The 26,955-nt window shown below is 38.7% G+C and overlaps 1 protein-coding gene across 14 annotated transcripts in view; it reads left to right on the top strand.

Moving 5' to 3' along the window:
- USP54 (ubiquitin specific peptidase 54) overlaps positions 1–26,955 on the top strand; it is a 149,244-nt gene that overhangs the window by 61,745 nt on the left and 60,544 nt on the right. For all 14 annotated transcript variants that reach the window (XM_066244233.1, XM_066244232.1, XM_066244234.1 and 11 more), the window contains 2 exons: positions 16,077–16,920; positions 19,763–19,855. In XM_066244233.1, the coding sequence (XP_066100330.1) occupies positions 16,774–16,920; positions 19,763–19,855 (240 nt within the window). In that variant the 5' untranslated portion in view covers positions 16,077–16,773. The remainder of the gene's footprint in view (positions 1–16,076; positions 16,921–19,762; positions 19,856–26,955) is intronic.

Here is a 26,955-nt window from a genome sequence, read left to right as displayed (position 1 = left end):
GTATTTTCGGAGACCTGGCAATTTCAGTAATGTGGTGTAGTAGTTCAAAGGAAGTAAGGATCTAAACCTTAGCTATAGCAGCAGTGAGAATTGATTGAAAGAACATAAAAATCTGCCTGACCAGGCGGTGGCGCAGTGGATAGAGTGTCAGACTGGGATGCAGAGGACTCAGGTTCGAGACCCCAAGATCGCCAGCTTGAGCGTGGGCTCATCTGGCTTGAACAAAAAGCTCACCAGCTTGGACCCAAGGTCGCTAGCTTGAGCAAGGGGTTACTTGGTCTGTTGAGGGCCCGCAGTCAGGGCACTAATGAGAAAGCAATCAATGAACAACTAAGTTGTTGCAACGAAAAATTGATGATTGATGCTTCTCATCTCTCTTCGTTTCTGTCTGTCTGTCCCTGTCTGTCCCTCTCTCTGTCCCTGAAAAATAAATAAATAAATAAATAAATAAATAAATAAATAAATAAATAAAGAAAGAAAGAAAGAAAGAAAACAAAAATCTATATCTGGTCCAGTGTTTCTAAATAGGAAATAGTTACCTGTTAAATAGCTTTTATATTTTTAGGATATTAGGTGTGTCAGTGATTGGTTACCTCTGGTCCAGAGTCCTTTCATTCTATTTTTAAGGAAAATGAGTTGAAATCCTGATTTTAGTTTTACTTTCAGTAAGGAAATTATAAATTGTAGATAATTTAGGAAATAGAGAAAAGAGAACAAAATCTTTAATTTTATCACCATAACAAGATCCCTGTTGTTTTATACTTACTATTCTTTTTTTTTTTTTTTTGCAAGAGAGAGAGATAGAAAGCGGGACAGACAGACAGGAAAGGAGAGAGATGAGAAGCATCAATTGGTTGTGGCATCTTAATCGTTCATTGATTGCTTTCTCATATGTGCCTTGAGGTGGGGGTGCTCTAGCCGAGCCAGTGACCCCTTGCTCAAGCCAGTGACTGTGGGCTTAAAGCCAGCGACCCTATGGTTATGTTTGATACCACGCTCAAGCTGGTGAGCCTACGCTCATGTAGAACAAACCCACACGCAAGCCACCATTTGGAGTTTCGCACCTGGGTCCTCAGTGTTCCAGGCTGACACTCTATCCATTGTGCCACCACCTATTCAAGCTATATTTATTATTCTTCATCTTGTAGATTTAAAAACTTTTCTAACAGTTTGTTCTAGGTAAAGCAAGCTCTGAGAAACAGGTTACTGAAATAATAAAGCTTAACCCAGTGCCTTGCATACAGGGACTATACTCTAGTCTAAACAACTGAGCTATCCAGCCAGGGCAAAAAAACTTTATAAATTATGCAAATAATTCATTTAGGGAAATGAATTATTTGGCCAGGTAGCTCAGGTTTAGAGCATAGTTCCAATACGCGAAGATTGCAGGTTCCAATCCCCGGTCAGGGCACATGTAAGAATCAACCAATGAATACATAAATAAGTAGAACAACAAATCAATGTTCCTTTTTTTTTCAAAATTAATCAACAAATAAAAATTGAAGAAGCAAAACTTAATCCGTTAACTGCTATTCTGTCATGTTAAACATAGTAAACTCAGAGATTTCACATGAAGCCTTTATTGGACTCTACCAAGATCACACACTGGTAATGTCTCAGCTTCTCCTATAAATCTATCTTTACCTACTTACTTTTATACATATAGGTATTAATTTCTCAAATTCCTTTATTTCTTGTTGGGCTCAAGGTTCCATTTCCCTAAATGAATTATTTGCACAATTTATAGTTTTTTTGCCCTTGCTGGATAGCTCAGTTGTTTAGAGTATAGTCCCCATATGCAAAGGTTGCAGTTTTAATCCCCATTCAGGGCACATACAGGAACAGATCGATATTTCTGTTTCTCTCCCTTTCTCTCTAAAATAAATAAATAAAAATTAAAAAGAAATAAAATAAAAAGGTTTTTATTTTGAACTAATTTTGGACTTACAGAAAAGTTGCCAAAATAATGCAGAGATTTTTTATATATCCCTCACTCAGCTCCCTTTAATATTATCTTATATGACTACAGTGTGGTGATCAGAATCAGGAAATTAACAGTAGTATAACACTACCAACTAAATACCTTTTTCAAACTTTACAAGTTTGTCCACCCTTGTTCTTTTTTCCTATCTGGAAACTCACATTGCATTTTAGGTGTTTTTCTTCTTTAGTCTCCTTCATTCTATAAAAGTTCCTTAGTCTTCCTTTGTCTTTTCTAACCTTTTAGACATTTTGGAGAATACTGACTAGTTATTTGTCAAATGTTCCTCAATTTGGATGTCTGATGTTTTCTCATGATCAGACTCAGATTATATGACTTAGACAAGAATAACACAGAAATAATGTTGTGTCCTTAGTGCATTATTATTACCATGAGATTTATGATGTCAATTTGTAGATTTGTTGGTGATGTTAACCTTGATCACTTGGTTGAGGTGGCTTTCTCCACAGTAAAGTTACTACCTTTCCCTTTGTAGTTAATAAATATCTTGGTAGAGATACTTTGTTCTATCATTGGCATAAATGTCATGGAGTTTTGTACACATAGAATTGGTAGTGTTTACTTAGAGGCCACATTGAACTTTAATTATTATGAAATTAATTCCCATAAGAGTTTTATCTTCTTTCTAAACTTCCTCCACCTTTTACTTAGTTTTGTCAAAGGTCTGAAGACTGCAGGAACAACTCATTTCTAGTCTCCATTGGTCTCAGTCCCATTCATGTCCCATTCATAATGAAGACTAATGCTAATAACCTGTAGCTCTCCGAACCTCATTTACCCCACTTTTCTTTTAGAGTGACAGACTCTGCCTGGCCCAGTGCCCTTCCTGGCCCAGTCCTCGTCTCTCTTTATACATAAGCCAGTTTCTTTTCAGCAAACATTTGAATAACTGACTACTTTGGATTTTTTCAGAAACTGAGGCTATGAGAAGCTGACTTGATTGGTGAGGAATGCAGTACAGAATAATTAGGGTGGCTGCAGCAGTAGCCTCTTTATTACTTTGATGTGAGAAAAATGGCAGCACATATGCTGTACTGTGTACACTTGAGTAGTAATCATTCTCTGCATTTCATTAGTACAGAGTAATAAAAACTTTTTTTCTAAAGGTCATCAGCTTCTAGAGCTGTACTTCTAATGCTGTCAGTCTTGAGCAATGATTTTTTAAATTTAGCCATGTTGGTTTTACATTAACTGTGAATCACTGTTAGAATTATTTCAGTGGGCTCAAGAATACAAAATCCAAATACAGTATATGCCAAACAGTATAATTTAGATCTATTTAGTGCTAACAAAATTTATACAATGAATAACATATTAGATACTGCTTTGATTAAGAAAATACAAATTAGTATTCTGAATTTAAAGTAGCTTTTTGAATTATATACAGTGGTACCTTGAGATACAAATTTAATTCATTCTGTAACCGAACTCATGAGTCAGTCAACTTGTATATACATATATCAAACTGCCGATACTGGACCCATGCGCCAATGCGCCAACCTGCGGCAGCTTCCCGAATCACAACTCGTATCTCAGAATTTCGCTCAGATCTTGAACAACAATATGGACCGAGTTGCAGCTTGTATCTTAAAAAATGCTATGTTGGTCTGTTCGTATCTCAAGGTACCACTGTACTTTCTCAAGTAATATGTACTATAAAACCTCAGTTTCTGTAATATGATTCAGATTCTATGGGTCCTGAAGCTTATATAATTTATCCCCCCTTTTTAAAGATTTTATTTATTGGTTTTAGAGAGAGGAGAGAGAGAGAAGGGGAGGCAGGAGCAGGAAGCATCAACTCATAGTAGTTTCTTCTCGCATGTGCCTTGATGGGGTAAGCCCAGGGTTTCAAATCAGTGACCATAGCATTCCAGGTCAACACTTTATTTACTTACCACCACAGGTCAGGCAAGGGCCCCCATTTTTAAAAAATACTTTTTTAATTTTTAAATTCAAGTTGGCACATAATATTATTAGTTTCAGGTATACAATATCATGACTAGGTGGTTTTATAACTTACAAAGTGATCACCCTGATAAATCTAGTACCCATCTGACACCATACATAGTTATTACAATTTTTTTTTTTTTTTTTTTTTAGAGAGAAAGAGTCAGAGAGAGGGACAGACAGACAGGAACGGAGAGATGAGAAGCATCAATCATTAGTTTTCCGTTGCGCATTGCGACACCTTAGTTGTTCATTGATTGCTTTCTCACATGTGCCTTGACCGTGGGCCTTCACATGTGCCTTGAGCAACCGAGTAACCCGTTGCTCAAGTCAGCAACCTTGGGTCCAAGCTGGTGAGTTTTTTGCTCAAGCCAGATGAGCCCGCGCTCAAGCTGGCGACCTCGGGGTCTCGAACCTGGGTCCTCTGCATCCCAGTCCGATGCTCTATCCACTGCGCCACCGCCTGATCAGGCTAGTTATTACAATATTAATGACTATATTCTCTATGCTGTACTTTACATCCCCAAGACTTCTATAACTACCAATTTGTACTTCAAAATCCCTTTACCTTTTTTACCTGTTCCCTCAATTCTCCCATCTGGCAACTGTTAAAATGTTGTCTGTATTGTTTATTTTGTTTTTTAGATTCCACATATATGTGAAGTCATCTGGAATTTGTCTTTCTCTGTGTGACTTATTTCACTCAGCACAATATCCTCTAGGTCCATCTATGTTGTTGCAGATGGCAAGATTTCGTTCTTTTTTATGGCTGACACATGTTTCATTGTATATATACACCACTTCTTTATCCATTCATCTACTGAGGGACACTTAGGTTTTCCATATCTTGGCTATTGTAAGTAATATTGCAATGAACATGTGGATATATATAGATGCCTTTTTGATTTAATGTTTTCGGTTCCTTTGGATAAATACCCAGAAGTGGAATTACTGGGTCCTTCTTTGTCTGTTGTTATAACCTTTGTTTTAAAGTCTGTTTTGTTTGGTGTAAGTATTGCTACCTCAGCTTTTTGTTTATTTCCATTTTCATGAAATATCTTTTTTTATCTTTTTACTTTTAGTCTGTGTGTGTCTTTCAATCTGAAGTTAGTCTCTTCTAGACAGCATATGTAAGGGTCTTGTGTTGTTATTCATTTAGCCACTGTTTGTCATTTGGTTGGAGTATTTAATCCATTTGCATTTAAGGTAATTGTTGATAGATATGTATTTATTGCCATTTTATTTATATTTTTTATTTTTTTCTTAAGGAAGACTAACGTTTTTTATATTACTGGTTTGTTGGTGATGAACTTCTTTAGCTTTTTCTTGTCTGGGAAGCTTGTTATTTGTACTTCAATTCTAAACGATAGCTTTGCTGAGTAGAATAATCTTGGTTGTAGGTCCCTGCTTTTCATCACTTTGACTATTTTGTACCAATCTCTTCTCTACTGCAAAGTTTCTTTTGATAAATCAGCTGACAGTCTTATGGGAGCTTCTTTATAAGTAACTAACTGCTTTTCTCTTGTTACTGTCAAGATTCTCTCTTTGTCTATAACCTTTGGCATTTTTATTATGATGTGTCTTGGTGTGGGGGCCTTTGGTTTCATCCTATTTGGGACTCTCTGTTCTTCCTGGACTTGTATGTCTATTTCCTTCACCAGCTTAGGAAAGTTTTCTGTCATCTTTTCAAATAGATTTTCAATTTTTTGCTCTCTCTCTTCTCCTTCTGGTACCCCCATGATGTGAATGTTGCTACATTTGAAGTTGTCCCAGAGGCTCCTTACACTATCCTCATTTTTTTTAGATTCTTTTTTCTTTTTACTCTTCTAATTGGGTGTTTTCTGCTTCCTTATCTTCCAAGCAGTTGATTGGATTTTCTGCTTCATCTAATCTACTATTGATTTCTGTAATGTAGTCTTCATTTCTGACTGGTTCTTTTTTATGTTTTCTACCTCCATTTTTATGTTTTCTAACTCTTTGTTGAAGTTCTCACTAAGTTCCTCTACTCTTTCCTAAGTTCACTGAGCAGCCTTATAATCAGTGTTTTGGACTCTGCATCTGGTAGATTGCTTGTCTCCATTTTGTTTAGTTCTTTTTTTTTAGTTTTGTTCTGTTTGTTTTGGGGACATGTTTTTTTGTCTCTTCATTGGCTCCCTCCCTATGTTTGTTTCTGAACATTAGGTAGAGTTTCTATGTCTTCCAGTCTTAGTAGAATGGCCTTATGTAGTAGGGCCTGTAGGGCCCAGTTGCACAGCATTCCCAGTAACCTGAGCTGGGTGCTCCATGTGTGTTCCCTGTGTAGGCTGTGTCCACCCTCCTGTTGTAGTTGAACCCTCATTGCTGTTGGCAGGTCAATGGGAGGGATTTATCCCCAGGCTGATGGGCTATGAAACTGGCTAAGACTATAGTGGATGAGCAGGACTTGCTTCAGCAGGGCTCTGGTGCCTGGTTAGTCCCCCACCCTTGAATGTGTCATTTATGGAGGTGGTTGAGTGGCACTCCAGCATGATCTGAAGTTGACCACCTGGTCCACTGACTCTGGGGCCTCCTGGGAGGTGCAGGTTGAAATCAGCCACTGTCTATGCCCTGCCTGGAGCTACCTGGCATGAGCCACAGAGTGATCTGCAGATGGCTGCTACTTGTGCTGGGCTTGGAGGTGCCTGGGAGAGACCAAACTATAACCAAGGCCAGCTGCCACTAGTGCCAGGCCTGAGATCACTTAGCAAGATGTACAGGATACCTTGGCCGGAGATGCTGCTTGTTTGGGGTTTGTGAACCTTTGAGAGATTTTAGTGAAGTCCAGAGCATAAGCCACAAAAGGCTGTTTGTGTGGGAAAGCGACTGGAAATGGCTTGGGTGGGCTCACAGTTGGTTTGGGCAGGGTTTTAGAGAATCACCATTGTGGGGCAAATAGTGTTAACCAGGTGATGAAGACTCAGATAATAGTTCCCGCCTGCCAGCTCTGTCAGGAGAGGGCTCAGCATAGGAATAAGGGCCTCTGCCAGCAATTCTATCTGTGAGAAAGGTGTAGCCCTCATGTCAGAGCCAGACAATTAAGTTTTTCCCTGTGTATCCCTGGTGCCTTTCAAACTTTTGCTCCAATGCTGGAGTTCAGAGTAAGTGACTCTGAGTATTTGTATATGGTCCCTTTAAGAGGAATGCCTGGAACTCCAGCAGCCCTTGTCTTACTCAGCCACCATTCCCGCTGGTTTTCTCAGCCAGAAGCGCTGGGCACTTCTCTTCTTAGCACTGGGACCCTGGCATGGGAGACCTGGTAAGGGGCTGTGACCCCTTGCTTCTCAGTGAGAGAACCTCTGCACCATTGATATCTCTCCTGATTTTTTTTGGTTTTTTGACAGAGAGAGAGATCAGAGCGAGGGACAGATAGAGACAGATAGGAAGGGAGAGATGAGAAGCATCAGTTCTTCGATGCGTCACCTTAGTTGTTCACTGATTGCTTTCTCATATGTGCCTTGACTGTGGGGCTACAGCAGAGCCAGTGACCCCTTGCTCAAGCCAGTGACCTTTGGGCTCAAGCCAGTGACCATGGGGTCATGTCTATGATCCCATTCTCAAGCCAGCAACCCCGTGCTCAAGCTGGTGAGCCTGCACTCAAGCCGGCTACCTCAGGGCTTTGAACCTGGGTCCTTTGTGTCCTGGTTGGACACTCTATCCATTGCACCAATGCCTAGTCAGGCTGTCTCCTGATTTTTAATCACCATATGTAGGTGTGGGACCAGCTCATTCTGAGTCTCCACCCCTCTTACTAGTCTCAATGTATCTACTTCTTTATATTTTTAGTCATAGGACTTGTGTTCAGCTAGATTTCACATGGTTCTAAATGATGGTTGTTCTGTAGTTATAACTTTGATGTGGTTGTGGGAGGAGGTGAGGTGAGTACCACATTTACCTATTCTGCCATCTTGAGTGGAGGCTTGTACGTATATCTTCTTTAGTAAATTCAGTGTCTGTTCAAATGTTTTATCTATTTAAGAAAATTGAGCAAATTTTCTTATTATTAAGTTTTGAGGATTCTATACATTTTTTTGTATCCAAACATTTATCCATTATGTGATTTGAAAATACAGGGTGGGCAAAAGTAGGTTTACAGTTGTTTGTAAGGAAAATACAATAATTAATAAATAAATACTATAAGAATAAACTTTGTTTCGCAGACTCACAACTATAAACCTACTTTTGCCCCTGTGTTTTCTTGTGATCTTTGGCTGATATTTTCATTCTCTTAACAGTGTCTTACAAAGCATAGGAGTTCTTTTCTTTCTTTTTTTGAGAGAAAGAGGAAGGGAGAGAGAGAGGAGAGAAGCATCAACTCGTTCTACTTAGTTGTGCACTTATTGATTGCTTCTTATATGTGCCCTGACTGGGACTCAAACCTGTGCCCTCAAGATTGAACTGCAACCCCAGTATCCAGCCAGTGACCCCGGGGTCAAACTAGTGATTCTGGAACTCGGCATGACACTTTATCCACTGCACCACTAGCCAGGGCAAAACATAGGAGTTCTTAATTATGCTGAAGTACAGTTTTATAATTTTGTTTTTTATGGGTTGTGCTTTCATTGTTGTATTTAAAATTTTTTTGTGGCCCTGGCTGTTTGGCCTAGTGGTAGAGGGTCAGCCTGGCATGTGGATATCCCAGGTTTGATTCTCGGTCAGGGCACACTTTCCTTCTCCACCTTTCCCTCCCTCTCCTTCTGTCTGTCTGTCTGTCTGTCTGTCTCTCTCTCTTTCCTTCCATAGCCATGGCACAATAGGTTCGAGCTGCATCGCCCAGGGTGCTGAGGATAGTTCCGTGGAGCTTCCGAGCTTGGTTGCGAGCATGGCCCTAGACGAGGGTTGCTGCGTTGATCCTGGTTGAGGTGCTTGCTGGAATCTGTCTCTCTTTCTCCCCTCCTCTTACTTGGAAAAGAAGAAAAAAAAATTTATTTTGCTTAACCAAAGGTCACAAAATTTTCTCATGTCTTTTAAAATTTTTCAGTTTATGTCTTCTATGTTGTAAATGATTGACTTCTTTCAACAGTGTTTTGTTTTCAGCATATAGATCAGGGGTCGGGAACCTATGGCTCGTGAGCCAGATGTGGCTCTTTTGATGGCTGCATCTGGCTCGCAGACAAATCTTTAAAAAAAAATAATGTTAAAATTATAAAACATTCTCATGTATTATAATCCATTCATTTCCTACGGCTCATGTTCATGGTTGCAGGTGGCTGGAGCCAGTCACAGCTGTCCTCTGGGACAACACCAAATTTTTATTGGATAATGCGTAACGTACACGGGTCATTGTATGGCTCTCACGGAATTACATTTTAAAATATGTGGCATTCATGGCTCTCTCAGCCAAAAAGTTTCCCAACCCCTGATATAGGTCCTACATACATATTGTTACATTTATACCTAAGTATATTTTATTTTTTGTGGTATTATTGTAAATGGTACTTTAAAAGAATTTCCATTTCCAGTTGTTCATTACTAGTATATAGAAAAAGAATAGATAAAAAAAAGTATTAGACCCTGGCCAGTAGGCTCAGTGAATAGAGTGTCTGCCTGGTGTATAAATGTCCTGGGTTCGATTCCCAGTCAGGACACATAAGAGAAGTGACCATCTGCTTCTCTTCCCCTCCCTCTCCCTCTTCCCCTGTTGCAGCCAGTAGTGGCTTAATTGATTTGAGCATTGGCCCAAGGCACTGAAGATAGCTTGGTTGGTCTGACTGCATCAGCCTCAGGTGCTAAAAATAGCTTAGTTGAGTCCAGCATTGGCCCTAGATGGGGTTGCTGGGTGGATCCCAGCTGGGGTGTGTGTGGGAGCCTGTCTTACTATCTCCCCTCCTTTCACTTAAAAAAATTTTTACTTTGTATTTTGTGACTTTACTGACCTCACTTACTAGTTCTTAGAAGGTTTTTTTTTTGTAAATTCCTTGGTATTTTAAAATGTAGAAATCATGTTGTCTATAAATAAAAGCAGTTTTATCTTTTATTCCAATATGTATTTTTTAACTTTTTTTTTTTGGCCTATTGCACATGTCAGGGCCTCTGGGACTGTTACATAGGGGTGATAACAGTAGATATCTTTACTTTGCTTAGGACCTCAAAAAGGTGGGAGTGACCATATCAAAAACCTATTCTAGCTGGCAACTAATATTGTTTGACTGAGGAACAATATAAGGCTTTTGCTGTTTTGTGTAAAATGCACACAAATAAATAATGATGCATGTTAAAGAGAAATAGTAATTTAAAAAACTGTATAAATGAATTGTAATGGCAAGAGACAGGAGACCAGAAAGACTTAGCTATTATAATACTAGTCTAAATCAGAGGTAATTGTGGTGTAAACTAGGGTGGTGACGGTGGAAGTGAAAAAGAAGGCTCGCCTGACCTGTGGTGGCGCAGTGGATTAAGCGTCGACCTGGAACACTGAGGTTGCTGGTTTAAAACCCTGGCTTGCCTGGTCAAGGCACATATGGGAGTTGATGCTTCCTGCTCCTCCCCCTTCTCTCTCTCTCTGTCTCCTCTCTATAATGAATAAATTAAAATCTAAAAAAAAAAAAAAAGGCTCAATGTGAGAGATTTTGAAGGGAGAATTGACAGGCCTTTGTGATGTGGATAGGGAAGGGAGAGTGAGATAGGAAGAAATAAAAACTACAGATGGTTTAAACCTGGGGATTTGGAGATGCCATTGGCATAAATCAATAAATAAATAAATAGGAGGAACTACTCTGTGGGAGAGAAAGAGATAACTTCAGATTTGGACATATTGAACTTGTTATAAAAGTGGGATAATTTGTAAATAGTTGGTCATTTGATTTTAGGGTTCATAAAATTTGTAATTTATCAGACCAGAAGTGATGGTTGATGTTCTGACAGAGAAGAGGATGAGGACACCATGGGAAGTATTGTAGAAAAGAGTAACAGGGTCTGATTTAGAATGCCCACATTTTTTGAGAGAGAGAGAGAAGAAAGGAGAGAGATGAGAAGCATCAACTTGTAGTTGCAGCACTTTACTTGTTCATTGATTGCTTCTCATATGTGCCTTGACTGGGGGCTCAGCTGAGCCATTGACCCCTTGCTCAAGCCAGTGACCTTTGGGCTCAAGCCAACAACCATGGGGTCATGTCGATGATCCCATGCTCATGCTGGCACGCTCAAGCTGGTTGAGCCCACACTCAAGCCAGGGACCTTAGGGTTTTGAACCTGGGTTCCCAGTGTCCCAGGCTAACGCCCTATCCACTGCGCTACTGCCTGGTCAGGCCATGTGTAGTTATGTTTAAAGGGAAAAGAGCTCACAAGGAAGGAGTGTTTGAAAGGTAAAAATAACAATAACAACCATTTATATAGCAATTATTGTATGCCAGCCATTGATATTAGCACATTCTTTCTATTAACTAATTTTAATCTATATAATAATCAATAAGACACTATAGAGATGGTTTGGAATTATTTAAAAAAATTAAATTTATTGAATGATCTTTAGGGAGACAGAAAAAGGGAAAAAGAGAAAGAGAAAGAGAGAGGGAAGCATTTATTTGTTGTTTCACATTGTTGTGCATTCATTGATTGCTTTCTGTATGTGCCCTGACTGGGGGTTGAACCAGCAACCTTGATATTTTGGGAGGACACTGAGCTAATTGGCTAGGATCTGGTTGGGAATTATTGGTGTGTGGAACATACCAAGGATTAAGGTAATTACCTGTTGATTTATCAAGACAACTATAGTTTAAGTAAATTACAAGTAAATTTCTATGTAGAATAACAGAAACTAGAAATGTGAGCAACTTTCCTGGTTAAACTCTTTGGCTATCTCACTCAGTGTGGTACACTTGGACTGCCTAATGTTTGGGTTACTTTGGCTTGAATCACTAGTAACGGGGCTACTTACTGTTACTTCCTTAGAACTGAGATACTCTTCATGGTTTTTCCATTTGAATCATTGATTAGTTGAACACGGTCATTCTTTGTCAAGCTTCTAAAATGTTACCCTAATTCTTGTTACCCTAATTCTCAGTTGTTTGCCATTTTAAGTTAAACTTGTATTTTTTTTTTCTTTTTCTTTTATTATTTGAAGCTGGAAACGGGGAGAGACAGTCAGACAGACTCCCGCATGCGCCCGACCGGGATCCACCCGGCACGCCCACCAGGGGCCGACGCTCTGCCCACCAGGGGGCGACGCTCTGCCCCTCTGGGGCCACGACCAGAGCCACCCTAGAGCCCCGGGCAGAGGCCAAGGAGCCATCCCCAGCGCCCGGGCCATCTTTGCTCCAGTGGAGCCTTGGCTGCGGGAGGGGAAGAGACAGAGAGGAAGGAGGTGGGGGTGGAGAAGCAAATGGGCGCTTCTGCTGTGTGCCCTGGCCGGGAATCGAACCCCGGTCCCCCGCACGCCAGGCCGACGCTCTACCGCTGAGCCAACCGGCCAGGGCCTAAACTTGTATTTTTAAAATAATTATAAAATTTAGCCCTGGCCGGTTGGCTCAGCGGTAGAGCATCGGCCTAGCGTGCGGAGGACCCGGGTTCGATTCCCGGCCAGGGCACACAGCAGAAGCGCCCATTTGCTTCTCCACCCCTCCGCCGCGCTTTCCTCTCTGTCTCTCTCTTCCCCTCCCGCAGCCAAGGCTCCATTGGAGCAAAGATGGCCCGGGCGCTGGGGATGGCTCTGTGGCCTCTGCCTCAGGCGCTAGAGTGGCTCTGGTCGCAACATGGCGAAGCCCAGGATGGGCAGAGCATCGCCCCCTGGTGGGCAGAGCTTCGCCCCTGGTGGGCGTGCCGGGTGGATCCCGGTCGGGCGCATGCGGGAGTCTGTCTGACTGTCTCTCCCCGTTTCAAGCTTCAGAAAAATGAAAGAAAAAATAAAAAAAATAAAAAAATTATAAAATTTAAATGTTTCTCCAAGCATGTAGCTTAATTGTGCTGACATATCATTTTCCCTATGTGAGCTCATATACTATGTGAGGTTCTTTTTATACAATTAGAAGACATTCCTGGTAAATTACAACTTTCTGGTATCCTGAGGTCACCAAGCCAAAATTTACTTTTCTTCTTTTAGGCATAGCAGTTCACTCATTAAGTGAACTAGTTCATCGCTTGTTTTTAAAACTTGCTAGTACTCTCATGTGCCTGTTGTATTAAACCTCAGCCACTCTGTGAAATCTATATTGTGCCACCATTTTACAGACACAGAAACAAAGTTCAGGACACCTAAGAAGTTTGGGATTTTACAAAGTCATAAAAATGTGGAAATTGAGCCTGTATCTTTTAACTCCAAGTCTAATCTAATCTTAGTCCTCTTTGTGTATTACAATTACTTTTTATCACTTGCGCCTTAAAAGAACTTGGCATGATACTGTATTTTCAGCTCTCTTTTTCATAGAAAAATATTCAAGTTTAATTCTATTTTATTTTGTCATCATATCTATACTTTTTAATATTTCTTTCTCTCTCTTTTTTTTTAAGTTAGGGATTGCCAGTATCATCTGCCATGACATTATTATGTACTGGCTCAGTAATTTGAGTTGTGATTTTGTACTGAGTCACTAATACTGCATACAGTACAAGGTAATTTTTACATAATTTAAAGTCTTTTTTATTTTGCAGGCATCAATTTCTTTTCAGCTTAAAAACATAATTTAAAACTTATGGAAGTTGTAGGGAGTGATACAAAGAATTCCCATATAATCTTTAGCCAGATGTACCTATTGTTAACATTCTGCTATATTGATTTGCTTTACCATTTCCACTTTCTCTCTCTCTTCATGTATACATATAAATATATACACCCCCATATATAGGTGTATACATTTCTTCTTCTGAACAATTACAGTTACAGATGTTTTGCTCTTTTGCTGCTGAATACTTTAGTATTGCTTAAGCAGTTCTTTTACTTCTTTTAAATAGGTTGCTAGAGTCATGTGGGTAGAACTCTTAGTTTGTCTTCTCATATATCTTTAGTAGATGACATTAGAAAAAAATTATATTGTTTAGTGCTAGAACTGCAACTTAAGTGAAATATTTTGTCATATTTCTTTGGACCTTTTGTTACTGCTTCTCTTGGCTTTGTCCTTTTGGGCTCTCAACTTTAGCTTCTGACACACCTAGAGCAAGTGTGAGAGCTTATTGCCTTACCCTACATAATACTGCCATTCAGAGCTTGAGAATCTTTCTCTGCTCCTGCCTTTTTTCCCCTTTGCTCCCTAACCTCAGGCGTGTGTACATAGGGCAGGCTGAGTTTCAGTAAGCTCCTAATGCAGACACTGGAAACCCCACCTGCCTGCCAGTCCTTTTGGCTGTAAGCAAAGTATAGCTTGGTGCTTGTCATTCCTTTGCAGTAGTTGAGCTGAAGGAATGCTGCGCAGCCTGTTGGAAGTTGTTTAGTGGCCTTGAGTGGGGTGTGTTTGAAGATGTGTGTAGAGTTGAGGGTCTTGTATAGTATGTATGGAGACTTGAAATTCTTCCTGGTGCTATCCTAATCATTAGGCAGTATTTACTGAGCACCTCCTTATAACTCACTGTGATAGGAGCTTTTGGAATAGTATGATAAAATAGATAATTAAATCATAGTGAAATAGGCAAACAATTGTAGCTCTTCCATTTACTTACTTTGATTTGGGCAAATTAATGTTTTTAAACCTCACTTTACTTTCTCTAAAATGGAACTATTAATTCCTATGTGAGAGGGCTGTTGTGAAGATTGAATAAAGAATATAAGTATAGGCCCTGGCAGGTTGGCTCAGTAGATAAAGCTGACCCAGTGCACCAGAGGTTGTGGTTTGACCCCCAGTCAGGGCACATAGGAGAAGCAATCAATGAGTACACACACAACTAATCGGAACAACTAAGTGAAACAATGAGTTGATCTTCTCTTTCTCTCTCCCTTACTCCCTCCCTTCCTTTCTCTCTGAAATCAGTGGAAAACATAAAAAAATAATGTTAAGTATAGTGTTTAGCACATGTCTGACACTAGTTAGTATTTCATTTCATATAGTCATATTTAGGATTTATGACTGACACATGTATATAAAACAAATAGATAATAATAAAGCAAATAGAGAATAATATGACTACAGTATATAGTCAGATATTTAAATTGTGATATGTAAATTATAAGTAGTCTGGGAATTTAGAGAAGAGAAAGAACAGTCTTGTGTAATCATTTAATGATCCTGTGCTTCATTTTTTCCAGTGGATTTACTGTGGAAATGCTAGATGATATCCCAGAGAATGATTAAGATATTATAGCATTTTTGCTTTTTTAGGTGGTCCATATGATGGTGGGAAGGAAGGGAGAATCCTGGGGAACTGTTAGAAACCAAATTTGACACTTATTTTTAATTTTTTCCTTATGTGGATATGGCAGTCTTATAGGAAAATTTGAAACTGGAGATTAGAAGCATTACCTTCCAAGAAAGGTACTTGCTTTGGTATTTCTCCCTGTTGCCTCACTGGCATTTTAATTAGTTGAGAACTAATGTTGTCAATGGCAGCCTCTGATTGTAGGCGTCTAGGATATAATCTGAGGATTAAGTGCTTTGTAGCTCAAATTATCTGTCTGACCTGGCAAAAATATAACATACAGACAAACAAGGCAGGAGAAGATTTAGTTCTCTTGGACTAATGTTAAGGACATATGGTTTACTTACCATGAGTGTTTCTCAGGGATGGGACATCTTTACTCAGAATAGAGTCCAGAGTGATAAGTTGGACCTCTCACCTTTATACAGGCTTTCATAGCGATGAATCTGTAAACTCCATTTAAAAATTTTTTTACTTAAAATATTCAAAAGAAAGTGTTTCAATTCCTTATTTGTGATGTCCTTAGTAATATTGTTAGCCTGATTTTGGAAAGTTTGTATTTGGTTTTTATTTTTGTCTAGATCAACTCTTCTCCTTCTAGAAAATTTCAGAGAAGTTTCCCATGAAAATAAAGCTGCTCATACCTTTTTTTTTTCTTCTTTGGTTTCTCCTTTTTGTTGTTGTTAGTTTTTTTTTTCTTTCTTGGCATTGTTTGCCAAGGTTTCAAGTTTATAGTGAGAGGTGAGGCAACGTTGATCTTGGCAGAACAGCACAAAGCCAGTCGAGTCATTAAGTGACGCATGCTTTTGATTTTTTTTTCTTTTTGTCTAAGCTCCCTGGCACAGCTGGCTATTCTAGTCACAGAGGAAGAGAGGAGAAGAGGCTTTCTGAAGTTCTGGATGGAATGACAGAAGATGTTTGGATCATATTAAACAACAGAAGTAGCAACAGCAAATACTCCTATAATTCAAACAAGCTCCTTAGCTTTGTGGAATTTATGCTGGTTGCTTAGAACTTTAGATTTTACTTCAGAGGATGATGGGACAAGGCAGTAGAAGGCGAGGAGGTTTGCGTTGGGTTCTTGCTTATGTCTGCCTCTCCTTCCAGTTGGAAAAATCTTCAGTCCACAAGACGTATTATTAACAAGCCTAAGGAACACATCCTACCCAGATCCTGGATTCTGTTGGAGTTGAGGATTCTAGCTACTTCACCAGGATTTTATGGAGGCAGTTCAAGAAAAATAGAAGGAAACAATACTCAAGGATTTCCATTTGTATTAGTCTTGTGCCATGTTAAAAGTCAGGCATTATTTGGAGCAAGTGGGAGACAGCTCTGTCATGTGGATCTAAGAGGATACCTGCGTTCCTTGAGCTACAAATGATGTTTGAAAGGTTGTAAACTCAAAAATCTTTCAACATATAGTCATTTAATTCTGGATTCTCTTTCTATTAAGGACTTCAGCAGACAGAAACTCCCTCCTCATAAGATACAAAACCGCTTCTGTGTTTTCAGTCTAAATGTGAACGATAATGTCTTGGAAGAAAAATTATTTTTCAGGGGGCCGTGGTAGTGTCCAAGGGATGTTTGCTCCACGAAGTTCAACCTCTATCGCCCCGAGCAAAGGGCTCAGCAATGAGCCAGGACAAAACAGTTGCTTCCTCAATAGTGCCTTGCAGGTAAGAGCATTTTTTTCTTTTTGGTGAACTTTGACTTTTAGTTGCTGGTGCTATGTTTCTGATAACTCTTTAAATATAGTACTTGACAGTCTATTTGAGGTCAGCAACCTGAGATAATTTTTAAAGCTCATCTGTGTGATCTTAGGCAAGTAACTTTATCTCTTTGAGTCTCAATGACCTCATTAGTAAATAAAAGGGGGTGTTAATATGATAGTGAAATAATAACTAATTACTACTACTTACCTGCCCAAAGGGGGAGGTACATGGGTGGGAGGATCTTACTACTTGTTTATTGATTCTTTTCCTGAACAGTCTCTTTTCTTTTTCTCTTTTATCACTGTAGTTGCTTTTCTCTAGTATAGAAAGCAAAATTGTTTCCACAAGTCAAAGGCTTTCTTACCTCATAATATTATTCTTGTCTCATAATTCAGGTTTTTAGCACACACACTAAATGGAGTCCAGTCTTTGTCCACTTCTTCATCTCCTTCCTCTGAACTCACATATAGTAGCTCGTAATTGATGTCAGGTCAGATGTGCTTGGACAGAGTTAGTGGAAAGTAAATTCTCCTAAATTGGTGATCTGCTCTAGATTTTCAATTTAGGCGTTGCTTGCCACCTTGGTGGTCTCAGAATCCTAAAGCTTCCTGTCTGTCTGCCTGACCTGTCTCATCAGGCCTATAGAGTGTTAGCTTCATACCCCTTGCCCTAACTTTCAAGTAATCCGTTTCCTTTCTTTTATGCTTTTCAGAGTAAAAGTAAATGAAAATTTCCACCAAAGATAATTATGCTTTGGTTAAATATTAGTTTTATACCTCAGGTTTAAAGAGAAAATAAGTTGCTAATGAGAGAAGAAAATCCAAAAATATTTGATATAAAAAGCATTGGACTTAGGAGTTAGGAGACCTGAATTCTACTTTTTGGTCTTCTTTAGACTAGTCTTGTGACCTTGTACAGGTAATAGTATTTTAGTTTCATCATCCATAATACAAAAATTTTATCAAGCTTATTTATGTAATCAAAGTTTCATATTCTGGTTTCCAAATTATTTTTAAATTTTGGCTTCTTTATATATATATTTTAAATTGATGAGAGAGAGAAAGCGAGAGAGAGAGACAAAAAACACATTGATTTGTTCCACTTATTTATGCATTCATTGGTTGATTCTTTTTTTTTTAATTTTTTTTTAATTTATTCATTTTTTTTTTTTTAGAGAGGAGAGGGAGAGACAGAGAGAGAGAGAGGAGAGACAGAGAGAGAGAAGGGGGGGAGGAGCTGGAAGCATCAACTCCCATATGTGCCTTGACCAGGCAAGCCCAGGGTTTCGAACCGGCGACCTCAGCATTTCCAGGTCGACGCTTTATCCACTGCGCCACCATAGGTCAGGCCATTGGTTGATTCTTGTATGTGCCCTGACCGGGAATTGAACTGCAACTTTGGTGTATCGGATGATGCCCTAACCAACTGAATTACCTGGTCAGGGCGTCCAAATTTTTATTTGCAAATATTAAAAAATCCTATGCTGTGAAGCTCATAAAGAGAGTTTAAATACTTTCACTAATTAGTACTACAAATTTTATGCAGTTGGGTGGGGTTAGTTAGGTTTTTTCCAGGTGATACATACTAGGTTTTTAGTGACTTTGCATGAACTAACAATATATTTTGTAATTTAGAAGGAGGCAAAAAGGGTGTTGATATAGGTGTGTTTGTGTTTACTTTCTTCTTGGTCGTAGTCCCGTTTTTATCATTGTTTCTTTCTGTTATTTTCTATTTATACTGTCTCTTGAAACAATATTTATGACTTTCTGTTCTAATTTCCAGTGTTATATGTAATGCATAATATATACACACATACATATTTCCATATCTTTACTTAAGGATATATTAATATTCTAACTTTTCATATGAAAGCTGTGTTCCCCACCAGTGTGTTGAACCCATTACATTAGTTAAAAAATCTGTTACTGGCCCTGGCTGGTTGGCTCAGTGGTAGAGCGTCGGCCTGGCGTGCAGGAGTCCCAGGTTCAATCCCCGGCCAGGGCACACAGGAGAAGCGCCCATCTGCTTCTCTACCCCTCCCCCTCTCCTTCCTCTCTGTCTCTCTCTTCCCCTCCCACAGCCAAGGCTCCATTGGAGCAAAGTTGGCCTGGGCACTGAGGATGGCTCTGTGGCCTCTGCCTCAGGCGCTAGAATGGCTCTGGATGCAACAGAGCAATGGCCCAGATGGGCAGAGCATCGCCCCCTGGTGGGCATGCTGGGTGGATCCCGGTCGGGCGCATGCGGGAGTCTGTCTGACTACCTCCCCGTTTCCAACTTCAAAAAAATACACACAAAAAAAAATCTGTTACTAGTCCTGGCAGGTTAGCTCAGTTTGTTAGTGCATTGTCCCAATATGCAAAGGTTGTGGGTATCAGTGTCTCTCTCTCTCTCTCTCTCTCACTCTCTCTCTCTCTATCTGTCTCTCTGTCACTCTAAAAAGAAGAAAAATAGCTGTTACTTATTTTGGAGTATAGCATGTTTCAAAGATTGGAATATATACCTTGAGATACCTAAATAAGAAGCTCCAGGGGTGTTCTGTGATCTGGGACTCTATAAGTATAGTGCTATTTCATATATGGTGCCATTTAAATGTTCCCCAGGCAAGAGGAGCTTCCTAAGGGATTATGCTATATGTTATACCATTTCTTTTTATAACTGAAATTGATAGTTTATCCAGATTTCTTTAGTCTTTACCTAGAGTCTTTTCCCATCCCTGTATCCCATCCAGAGTACCACATTTACATTTACTTGTCATATTTTTTTAGGTGGCTTTTTATAGAGTAATGTATTTTCCCTTCTTTGCCAGGTTTTATGGCACTTGGACATCTTCCGACGTAGCTTCAGGCAGCTTACAACTCACAAATGCATGGGAGATTCCTGCATCTTTTGTGCTCTCAAGGTAAGTACTTCAAATTTGTGTTTTCTCAGTACCATTAAGTTGTCAAATGATCAATATTGACGAGCTTTTTGATTAATCAAGGTGATGCTAAAGAATTTGTTACTGAATTGTATTTGATTGTGGTTTAGTGCCAAGGATGAATATAATTAATATTTTTCTTCAAAAATTACTATTTGGCTTGAGTAGTCTGTTTTGGATTTTTTTTTAACCCCTTTGTCTATACAACTCTAATGTAATAGGATACCATTCAAATATGCTTAGACTTTGAATATTTAATTGAAAAGCTAATTCTAAATTTTCATCTTGAAAGCACAAACAACCCAAATGTTCTTAATGGAATTAACTGTTGTATGTTCAAGCTGAATTTAGGCCCTGGCTGGGTGCTCAGTTGGTCAGAGCATTGTCTGATACACCAAGGTTGTAGGTTTGTTCCCTGGTCAGGGCATATACAAGAATTAACCAGTAAATGCATAATAAGTGGAACAACAGATTGATGTTTCTCTCTTTCTAAAATCAATAAATTAAAAAAAATTTTTTAAGCAAAATTTCGCAACGAATTCTTCCTATTAAGAAAAGCCAGGGCCTGACCTGTGGTGGCGCAGTGGATAAAGCGGCGACCTGGAAATGCTGAGGTCGCCGGTTCGAAACCCTGGGCTTGCCTGGTCAGGGCATATATGGGAGTTGATGCTTCCAGCTCCTCCCCCCTTCTCTCTCTCTCCCTCTCTGTCTCTCTCTCCCTTTCTCTCTCCTCTCTAAAATGAATAAATAAAAATAAATAAATAAATAAAAAAAGAAAAAGAAAAGCCAGTATTGGCCCTGGTCAGTTGGCTCAGTGTTAGAGTGTCAACCTGATATATGGAAGTCCTGGGTTAGATTTCTGGTCAGGGCACACAGGAGAAGTGACCATCTGCTTCTCCTCCTCATCCCCTTCCCCTTCTATCTCTTTTTCTGTTCTCCTTCTGCAGCCATAGCTCAATTGATTTGAGCATGCTGGCCCTGGGAGCTGAGGATAACTCTGTGGAGCCTTTACTTCATGTGCTAAAAATAACTTGGCTATAGGCATGGCCCCAGATGGGCAGAGCATTGGCCTAGGCAGGGCTCACCAGGTAGATCCTGGTTGGAGTGCATATGGGAGTCTGTCTATCTCCTCTCTTCTCACTTAAAATAGAATAAATAAATAAATAAATAAATAAAAGCAAGCCAGTATTAAAAATTCCCCATTCCCTAATGTTTTCCATTATCATATTTAATAGATTGTTTTTGTTGGTGAATAATATTTTTCCCTTTTTAAAAATTTATTTAGAAATTAAATTTAATGGGGTGACATTGATCAATAAGAGTACATAGGTTTTAAGTATACATTTCTATTGCATTTGAAATGTTGATTATGTTGTGTGCCCATTACCCAAAGTCAAATCATTTTCTGTCATCATATATTTGTACCTCTTTACTCCCCTTCCCCACTCCCCTCCACCTGGTAACCACTTCACTTTTATTTATACCCATGAGTCTGATTTTTATATCCCACCTATATGTAAAATTATATAGTTCTTATTCTGATTTACTTATTTCACTTAGTATAACTTTTTGAAGGTCCATCCATGTTTAGTAGATTCTTTATACCAGTACTCTACCCCATCATCTGACTCCAAGTTTTTAATTTCTGAATAAAATGAAACTGGAAATTCATTTAGAAACAAACAAACAAACAAAAATAGCCTAAAGTGAGAGATTTCTTTTTTTTTTTTTTTTTTGGTGGGCCATCATCTTTAATCCTAGCTTGCACCCGGCGGGCAAGTAAAACACAACTGGGCTCCAAAACCCACTCACATTCAGTGCTCACAAAGCTACTGACTTATCCGAGTTTCCTAGAATCAAAGGTTTCTAGCTCACCAGACTTATTCACCTCTGTTCCCCATCTCCTTCCTTCTCCCTGCACAAACTCTGCACGAACTGGCTTCTCACTCAGCACTCCACCATTTGGCTGCTTCTCCTGGCCTCCTCCACGTGGCCTTTCTCTGCTCTCTCCTCTAATATTAATCTCAGGAACCAAGAGAGCGAGAGATTTCTGACTTGGAGATTTTAGGTATGTTGCTAAGGAGGAAGAAATGAGATGTTTAAAGTGCCGATTCTCCATTATATTATCTCATTTCCAGTATGTAGCTTTTCTGTTTTCTTGGTCCATATATACAATAGATTATTTGTGGTTGGATGAGTTCTGAGTGAGCTTCCAGACTCATTTTTCAATCTCATAAAGTCTGAATTCTTGGTTTGTTAGAGGGATGCTTGGGTGTGATTATTAAATGCTTGTTGCTTTTATATCTTAGAGTAGGAATTGTGCAAAAAAATTCAGTTTCCTAATGTTCATGATAATCACTTCCTTGTTTTATCTAATAGTTGTACTCCCTATGTATCCATTCTTAAACAATATAATTTAAAAAGTACCTATTTTTGAAACTTTATTTTAAATGGAATCATTATAAATTTGTATGTATATATATCTTATTTAGCTCAGCAATATGTTTATAAGGTTATCATGTTGTGTGCAGGGTGAGTTTGTTCATTTTCATTATTACATAGTATTTCATTGTAAAATAAAGCACTGTTTATTAATTCTACTGCTGGTAATTATTTGGATTATTTCCAGTATTTTATTTTTTATGAAAAATATCGCCAGCCCTGGCCAGTTGGCTCAGTGGTAGAGCGTCGGCCTGGCGTGCAGAAGTCCCAGGTTCGATTCCCGGCCAGGGCACACAGGAGAGGCGCCCATCTGCTTCTCCACCCCTCCCCCTCTCCTTCCTTTCTGTCTCTCTCTTCCCCTCCCGCAGCCGAGGCTCCATTGGAGCAGAGATGGCCCGGGTGCTGGGGATGGCTCCTTGGCCTCTGCCCCAGGCGCTAGAGTGGCTCTGGTCGCAACAGAGTGACGCCCCCCGGAGGGGCAGAGCATCGCCCCCTGGTGGGCAGAGCATTGCCCCCTGGTGGGCATGCTGGGTGGATCCCAGTCGGGCACATGCGGGTGTCTGTCTGACTGTCTCTCCCTGTTTCTAGCTTCAGAAAAATACAAAAAAAAAAAAAAAAAAAAAAAAAAATATTGCCAAGAACATTCTCATACACATCAACAAATGTGTATATACTTCTTTTGCATACATGCCCAGGAATGAAATTAGTGGATCATAGGTTATGTAGATCTTCAACTTTTTTAGATAATACCAACTGTTTTCCAATATTTCCACATGTTTTCCAAAGTGGTAGTACTAATGTACACTCTTGACAACAGTGTTTTCCTGGAAGTTGAGAAATTCAATTCTGAAATTCATCTGACAAACAGTGGAGGAGGACACTCTTAAAAAATAATAACAAAATGAGCAACTTACGGTAACTTGTGTATCACTCAGAGTAGGCTAAATTATGTTGTGGTAACAAGCTAAAATCTCAGTGATAAACATACAAAAGATTTATTTTTCATTCATGTTATTTGTTCACTGCAGGTTAGTAGGAAAACCTTACAGATTATAGTCACTCAGGAACTCAGGTACCAAAGTTACAACCATGGAGAATATTACTAGTTGCTAAGCCAAAGGGAAAAAGAACTCTGAAGGGTATTGCCCAGGCAGTTTTGCTCAGCAGGTCACTTCTGCTCATAGCTCATTGACCAGAGCTAATCATGTGGCTCTCATGAATCACAAGAGGGCCAGAAGTATGATCCTACTATAATCCTTGGAGAAGGAAGAACCAGAAATATTTGGTAAGCAGACCTAATGACTATCATACTTTATCAGATATCAAGACTTATAAAACTGTAGTCATTAAGACAATGTGGTATTGCCTGACCTGTGGTGGCGCAGTGGATGAAGCGTCGACCTGGAAATCCTAAGGTCACCGGTTCAAAACCCTGGGCTTGCCTGGTCAAGGCACATATGGGAGTTGATGCTTACAGCTCCTCCCCCCTTCTCTCTGTCTCTCCTCTCTCTCTCTCTCTCTGTTCTCTCTAAAATGAATAAATAAATAAAAAATTAAAAAAAAAGACAATGTGGTATCAACACAGTATGAATATTAAACCAATGGAACAAAATCAAGAGTTCAGAAACAAATATATGGAAACTTGTTTCTTGCCCTGCAAATCAAAGAAGAAAGTAGACTTTTCAATAAATGGAGAGTAGATAATTTGTTATCCACAAAAGGGGAAAGAAAGAAATTAGGTGTCTACCTCATATTACACCAAAATTAAGACTTTCAAATGAATTAAGGACTAAATGTGAACAATAAAAATTTTCAAGTTTTAGAAGAAAATATGAGAAAATAGCATGACCTCAGGAATAGAGAGGATTTACTAAATAAATGTTAGTACACACAGATCCAGGGAAAAGCTTTGAGATTGAAAATCTACCTCCATACGTGGAAGGCAGGCAAAGACTGAAGAAAATAGGTTGGCTGCTCCAATGTGGTAATTAACAGTTTTTGAAGGGAAACTTACAGATGAGGCTTATATTGGGCCACTGCAAGAGGAACTGTATCCCTGTGCTACTTGGCAGGTGCCAAAGAATTATGCAGGGTAAGGTGAGGGTGTAGTCATGGGTACTACTAGTACATGAATGTACCAGGTAAGGAAAATTACTTTTCATAACAGAGGCAAAGGAGGAGTGCTGATTTATGTTAGAATGCACATCAATTACAGTCAGTCTCTAAATGGGTTTTTCAGAATGCAATACATAATAAAACAAAAAAGTACAATAAAACATAAAAAATAAGACATAAAAATACAAAGTCAAAAATATTGATATATTTTACTACAAAAAAGTTCAAGAACTCCTGTTCATTCGATGATTCCATAAAGAGAGTAAAATCACAAGGCTATAAGCTGGGAGAAAATGCCTGCAATATATATATATATATATATATATATATATATATATCCAACAAAGGATTGGCCTCCAGCATAGAACTTCAGAGATGAAATTCTGTAAAGAATAAGTGTAAATAATAAATGTGTCAATAGAAAAATGGACAAAAGACATAAACACATTTCTTAGAATAGGAAATCCAAATGGCCTTTAATCCTATGAAAGAGCTTACCCTCTTTAGGAATCTAAGAAGTGTAAATTAAACCATACCCTTCAGATTAGAAATTTAAAAATCAGATAAAACTAGTACCTAAAAGGTAGAATAATGAAGATTTACATATATTGCTGGCTGGAATGTTAACTGATACCAGTACCTAGTAAAACAGTTTATTGTTACGTTTGTCCAGTAAAACTGAACTAGCATATACCCTACCATTCTGTAATTCCACTCCTACATATATCCTGTGGAAAACTTCCTTGTACATGCATACATGCATATACACACACACACATACACACATACATACCAGAAGATATACTTGAGGATGTTCAAAGTAGTAGTAGTGATCATAGAAAAACAGAAACAACTCATTCCAACTATAATAGAATGGTTGAAAAATTATGATTTATTCAATAAAATACTGTAGAATAAAGCAGAATATAATACTATATAGTGGTGAAAATTAATAGCCTACAACTACATATATCAGCTTGGATTAGTCACAAAAACATTACACTGAATGAAAAGAAGCAAGTCACAAAAGACTACATAAATTATTATTCCATGAATATACTTATCAAAATCAGCCAAAACTAAACAACATATTGTTCAGGGATATATACATGTGATAATGTTAGAGAAAAAAGGAATGATTCACAAAATTCAAGATAATGCTTACCTCTGGAAGATGGAGGAGAAGGTTGTAATTAATCAGGGAATCTCAAACTCATTGTGAATTTTTTTATTTCTAAAACTGGGTGGTGGGCACAAGGGCATTTATTTATTGTTCATTGGTTATATATATGTCATATTTATTTGAATGATGATTTTATTATAAATATTTAAAAACTACTGCCTTCATTCTAGAAAACATACTAAAGTATAAAGAGAAAAACTGAAAATTGCTTAATCCTACCACAGAAATTATCATTTTTCTTTATGTTTCCTCTTTGGTTTATGGTATTTCTGGTAATAAGTCTTTTTGCCTACTGTTTTAGTAAAAAGAATGCTTTTAATTTTTTTAGATTCCTAAATTGCTTCTCCGTCTCTTCCTATTTCATTTGTTCTAATCTAAGAATACCCTAGAGTTGTTACTACCTTTTTAAAACCTAGAAGTGGCTCCTAATTGTCTCTTAAATCACTTGAAAATACATGATTATAGACATTTAAAAAACTGCTTTCTTTTCCTTCCCGAGACACTCTCCATTTTAGCTATGATAGCAGATGGTGTAATTGCTATGGCTATGTCTATCTCTTAGGCCTTACAGATGTCATTCACTTTGCGTGGATCTCTTGACACCCAAAACAATAAACCTAACAATAAATAAAACAATAACACATCCCTTTTAATCCAAACCACATCCACCTTCCACAACTCCACTTCATAAATTTATCTTCTTCATTAAATTTTAAAATCCTATCTCTGTACAGATCCATGATTTACTTCACATGGGTTAGCATGGCCAAATGGGTGTTTTAGACAGTGACTCAGCTTTTCTTCCCTCTATTGTTCCTCACAGTGCATGGACCGTAATAAAAACACTTCACTTTTCTGGGTTCATACATTGTTTTAATGGGTCTTGGATTTTAGTTATTGGGTTTTAGGTACTGGCTTTTTTCTTTTTTGTTTTGTCTTTTATGCTCTCTTACTCTTGTCATATTTAATAGAGATTTGTATATTGTGACTTTGGTCTCCCATATTTCTAGTAGGTCTGCTAATCAAGGCCTTCATGCCTCATTTAGAAGGGAAGGGTGAGATGTGTGTTGGGAGTGGTGGGGTGTTGATGGTAGAAAAGATCTGCTGGAGGAAAGAGCCTAGGAGTCTGTCAGAGTTATCTGGTATCCTGTGGTTAAGTTACATGTTGACTTTGGGTGTCTCAGTGTGGGTGGGTGTAATTCTATGTATTTTTTTCTCTGTGGGTGTAATTCTATTTTTTTTCTCATTTTTTTCTGCCTCCTATTTAAAAATTAGAGGAATGTTTGATGAGGCTAGTAAGTACCAGTATTCCTTTTTGCTGGTACTTCATGATCTGATTGCA

This window comes from Saccopteryx bilineata, chromosome 9 (genome assembly GCF_036850765.1).
Source record: "Saccopteryx bilineata isolate mSacBil1 chromosome 9, mSacBil1_pri_phased_curated, whole genome shotgun sequence".
In the NCBI taxonomy this organism is placed as follows: Eukaryota; Metazoa; Chordata; class Mammalia; order Chiroptera; family Emballonuridae; genus Saccopteryx; species Saccopteryx bilineata.
This window is presented reverse-complemented; position numbering and strand designations above follow the sequence as displayed.